At 51.3% G+C, this 4,412-nt stretch overlaps 1 protein-coding gene across 1 annotated transcript; it reads right to left on the reverse strand.

Moving 5' to 3' along the window:
• Window positions 1-502: 502 nt before the first annotated feature.
• LOC122389371 (glycine-rich cell wall structural protein-like) lies at window positions 503-3,581 on the reverse strand. Its single transcript, XM_043381299.1, has 3 exons — window positions 3,570-3,581; window positions 3,098-3,165; window positions 503-1,744 (listed from the first exon to the last, which is right to left on the reverse strand). The coding sequence occupies exons 1-3, from the start codon at window positions 3,579-3,581 to the stop codon at window positions 646-648; spliced, it is 1,179 nt and encodes a 392-aa protein (XP_043237234.1). The 3' UTR covers window positions 503-645.
• Window positions 3,582-4,412: the final 831 nt, after the last annotated feature.

Here is a 4,412-nt window from a genome sequence, read left to right on the forward strand (position 1 = left end):
AATAGTGTGGTACATTTTCCCAGGAAAGAGCTAACGGATATCAGGTTCCCATACAGCGCCTTCTGCTAGCTATGCCTTAATTGAATGAAAATGACCTCTATCACCAGTTTGACATGCATGTTGTTGCTTTGACATGCACATGTATCATTATGAATGAGAATTACCTGAGTTTCTCAATCAGTCGATTCATTTTGCAATTTCAAATGCATTTAAAACCCGTCATTTGTAAAGCATATCTCCTCAAGTTTTCTAGTCTGTGACGTTCTCTAGTTTGTGGTTTCGATTCTGTAATAAAGCCAAACATCTCAATTCATCTCAATAAAAAGAAACAAATATTTTGATCCTTGAAATTTTATTGTGTCAACACCAAAGAACAAGCTTAATTTTCCTACGCGTCTCCTTGAAGCGATTGGATGAAAATAATTGGTTGACTCACTCCACCAAAAGTACAGTTTCCTTGACCGCGATGGACCTTGTTGTCTGGCAGTGCCATGCAGGAAACACGAGTTAACAACGGCGAGTCATGACATTTATTTGCACACGACAACATGAGTAACAATGGTTCACACGCCGCGGGCGTTCCGTCGACGGTGAAAGAGAAGAATGCAGGCCCCACAACAGTCCCCTGATGGGCGCGCGGCGCGCTCAGCCCACGTAGCCGCCGCCGCCGATCACCGTCACTGGGGGCGGCGCGCCGTGTCCACCGTGTCCACCTCCGTGTCCACCGCCACCGCCCGGTGGAAGGTGGATCGGCACCACCATCGGCGCGCCGTAGCCGCCGTGGCCGCCGCCCGGGGGACCGCCGTGCCCGCCGCCGCCGCCGCCGCCCGGCGGGAGGTGGATCGGGACCACGTGGACCGGTGGACCGCCGTGGCCGCCGCCACCGCCACCCGGCGGGTGACCGCCACCGCCGTGGGGCGGTCCTCCGTGCGGGGGTCCTCCGTGCGGGGGTCCTCCGTGTCCTCCGGGCGGGGGACCATGACCTCCTGGCGGGGGGCCATGACCTCCTGGTGGGGGACCATGACCTCCGGGCGGGGGACCATGACCTCCGGGCGGGGGACCGTGACCTCCGGGCGGCGGACCATGACCTCCGGGCGGGGGACCGTGACCTCCGGGCGGCGGACCATGACCTCCTGGCGGCGGACCATGACCTCCTGGCGGCGGACCATGACCTCCGGGCGGGGGACCATGACCTCCGGGCGGCGGACCGTGACCTCCGGGTGGCGGACCGTGACCTCCGGGCGGAGGACCGTGACCTCCGGGTGGCGGACCGTGACCTCCGGGCGGGGGACCATGACCTCCGGGCGGGGGACCACCATGTCCACCTGGCGGGGGTCCGTGTGGGGGTCCGTGTCCTCCTGGTGGCGGTCCGTGACCTCCTCCACCACCTCCCGCATGGGGCGGCATGATGATGGGCAGGATGGTCAGAGGCGGTGGTGGGGGAGGACCGCCGCCGCCGCCGCCGTGGCCGCCTCCGCCGTGGCCGCCGCCGCCCTTCAGAATGATGATCTGCGGTGGCGGAGGTCCGTGACCTCCACCATGTCCGCCGTGACCTCCGCCATGACCTCCGCCATGTCCTCCTCCGTGACCTCCACCGTGACCTCCACCATGACCTCCGCCGTGACCTCCGCCGTGACCTCCGCCGTGACCTCCGCCGTGACCTGCGTGCACGTGCACCACCACAGGCGGAGGAGGCGGCTCCTTTTTCGGCGGCTCGGGTGCCTTGATCACGATCGGCGACACGCTGAAGCGCAAACAAATCGGGAGGTCAGAGGTACAGGGATACGTCAGACCTGTCAACTGGACACTCACCAACTTTCATCGGCGTCAAGACATGTTGCCACATAATAATTATTATTATTGTTAATACCACATAGCATAATAACTATTACTTTTACTATAGTTATTATTATTGAGATGCTTTATACCTAATTTCTTTCCAGAGTAGTTGGTTGGCCTTCGAAGCCACCCACTCCCAGTTACTAACTAAACTACAAGATAATGTTAGAATGCTGAGGTAGCGAAATTGGATTTTGATCCAGCTACTTTGATGTTCTCTTTTTCATTTTCTGGCAGGCGTTGCCCTGGGTTCAGCTTCAGACCCGTTTTTTATCTGCAACGATTGCTTGATTAACTTTTTCAGCGGTAATTGAGGATGCAATGAAAAATGTCATGCATCTGCTGCGATCTGTTATGATTCATAATCATAATGGCAAATGATTCATAGCGAGAATGGCTATATTTTTCTAATTGTCCACGCTTTGGAAGCGTTTAGATGTGAGATCGCTTCCGTCCAAAGCTTGGTTCAAACTTCAAAGTGTCTGCGCCGCTCAAGGGCACGACTATCTTATTCCTGGGGCTTATTTACACATCCTGTCGTGTGCATACCTCATCTCTTTAATAACTTACTTATTGAACATCTTCGCCAATTGCTCACGAATAGCAATTGACTTTCAGGACTAACCAGTTTCGGGTGGAGACGTTGCTAGAGAATGGCTGAGCCCTTTGCCATCTAAGCAAAATAATTTTTTTCGCTGCTGCAACTACGATTAACATTCGAAATAAGAAAGACAAAAAGTAGTGCCTCTAGTGTTTTTTTTTTTTAACTGTTTCCTGTCATTCAGGCCCGTGACCAACAAATGAACTTAAACAGCGAAACCGATGCACTGAAATTCTTAGAAAATGTCAGTCAAAGGTCCGACGATAAGTTTGCTTTTTTGGCGCATTTTATCTTGAATTGCTCTGATTATGTCTCTTATATCACGCATCTTTTCCTTTTTATAAACAATGTAAGGAGGGCAAGAAACACTTATTTTGATTGATAGCAGAGTATGGCATTTACAAGTTATTGTGAGACTTAATCTTTGTCTTTAATTACGCTGGTGGTTTAACGATGTCTTCATGTTTTGATGCTGCTTAACTCGTGTATAAATCATTCTTGAACGGCGTTGTTCCCATCCATCGAAAACCGATACCCTGATCCATATGCATATCATTTTTCAAATGCCTGGTGACAGTCATTCAGTCGACAGTGGAAAATGAATGTGTTATGAAAAGGAGCAGACCGTCAATAAATTAAGCTGGAGCCCGAACTTACCCGCCAAGAGGTCCCAGGATGAAGCCATTGCTGATTGTTGTTGTCACTAAAACTGCTATAAGCAGAACCTAAGGGAAAACAAGCGATTTATTTGTTAGAAAGCACACGAGATAGGTTTATCTAAGCGGTAGATATCGGCTTTCGGCACACATTCATTTCTAGCCGTACTTGATGAAGCTCATCTGAGTGGCAAACAGCGACACATAAAGTGAAAAGTTCTCAAATATACACATAAAGTGAAATATGTCCAATAAATGTAGTCCATAAGTTCATCAGACATATCAAGTTTCTTGACAACAAATATGGCTCACAACACCTCTTTGCGTCACTCCCTTCCGCATTATTTTATATCACGCTTTTGGCGTCGCTTCATCAATCACTGCACTAGTCTTGCAATTCCGCTTTGTTGATCATTCCATGCATGTTCATGCCTCATGGTTTGATGTTCACACCTCTGATATATGTCACTTACCAGCTGCTTCATGGTGCCGCTCCGGTGGAACACTGCACAGTGACCAACAAGGACACCGGCCCTTATATAGCGTGCGCGCCGCTGCCAGGAAATGCGACACCGAGGATGAAATTAGTGACCGACCGTCCATGGCGGATGCCCACCAGTTTCCTGAGCCGTCGACAGCCCCACCTTCCAACGGCAGATGTGGCGAGACCCTGGGGGTAAGCGGGTCTGCCCGATAGAGCACCGAGTGAGAGGGTGGAACGGTGTTCAGTTTTGGTGGGGAACTCCCTGGGTGGATGTGTCACCTTTATGTATTTCCCGAAGCATAAATTATCTACTTTCCTAGCAACCAATCTTTTTGGCATCAAATCTAGTGTGATTTTATTATTTTTGCTGACACACTTCAGTGGGAGCGGTTCTGCCCAACACCGAGCTGACCGTTAAATTCGCATCAGCAGTCGCGTCGCGGTGAAACGAATGACGCTGCATTGAAACAGAAATGATTTGGTATTTTCAGTGGTTCAGAAGAGTTCTATCGATTTCACTGGAAGTTAACATCGACTCTTCCCATCGGATGTTCGGGACTGCACCATAGACTCTTGCGCATGTCATGTTTATCCGACTGGGCTCGAAAATCGGCATCTTTAACCCTCGCCGGCCGAGGGGGGGGGGCGGGTGCCGCCCCCCCCCCATAGGGTTTTTTTCGCGATAGCTCCGAACACGCTGGCGATAGAGAGCTGAAACTTGGCATACCTGACCTTTGATCCAAGCCGCATCTTTTGACACCAACCGCATTTTTGGGTCAGGTCAGGTCACTGACCTATGACGTCATAAGTGAACCTCTGCACGGTCTTCAGA

The sequence above is a fragment of the Amphibalanus amphitrite genome, unplaced genomic scaffold (genome assembly GCF_019059575.1).
Source record: "Amphibalanus amphitrite isolate SeventyFive unplaced genomic scaffold, NRLGWU_Aamphi_draft 000356F_arrow, whole genome shotgun sequence".
Lineage (NCBI taxonomy): Eukaryota > Metazoa > Arthropoda > Thecostraca > Balanomorpha > Balanidae > Amphibalanus > Amphibalanus amphitrite.

Coding starts and splice junctions, on each gene's coding strand:
- LOC122389371 (XM_043381299.1), bottom strand. Junction 1,745..3,097: donor ATCCTGGGACCTCTTGGCGG/GTAAGTTCGGGC, acceptor TTTGCGCTTCAG/CGTGTCGCCGATCGTGATCA.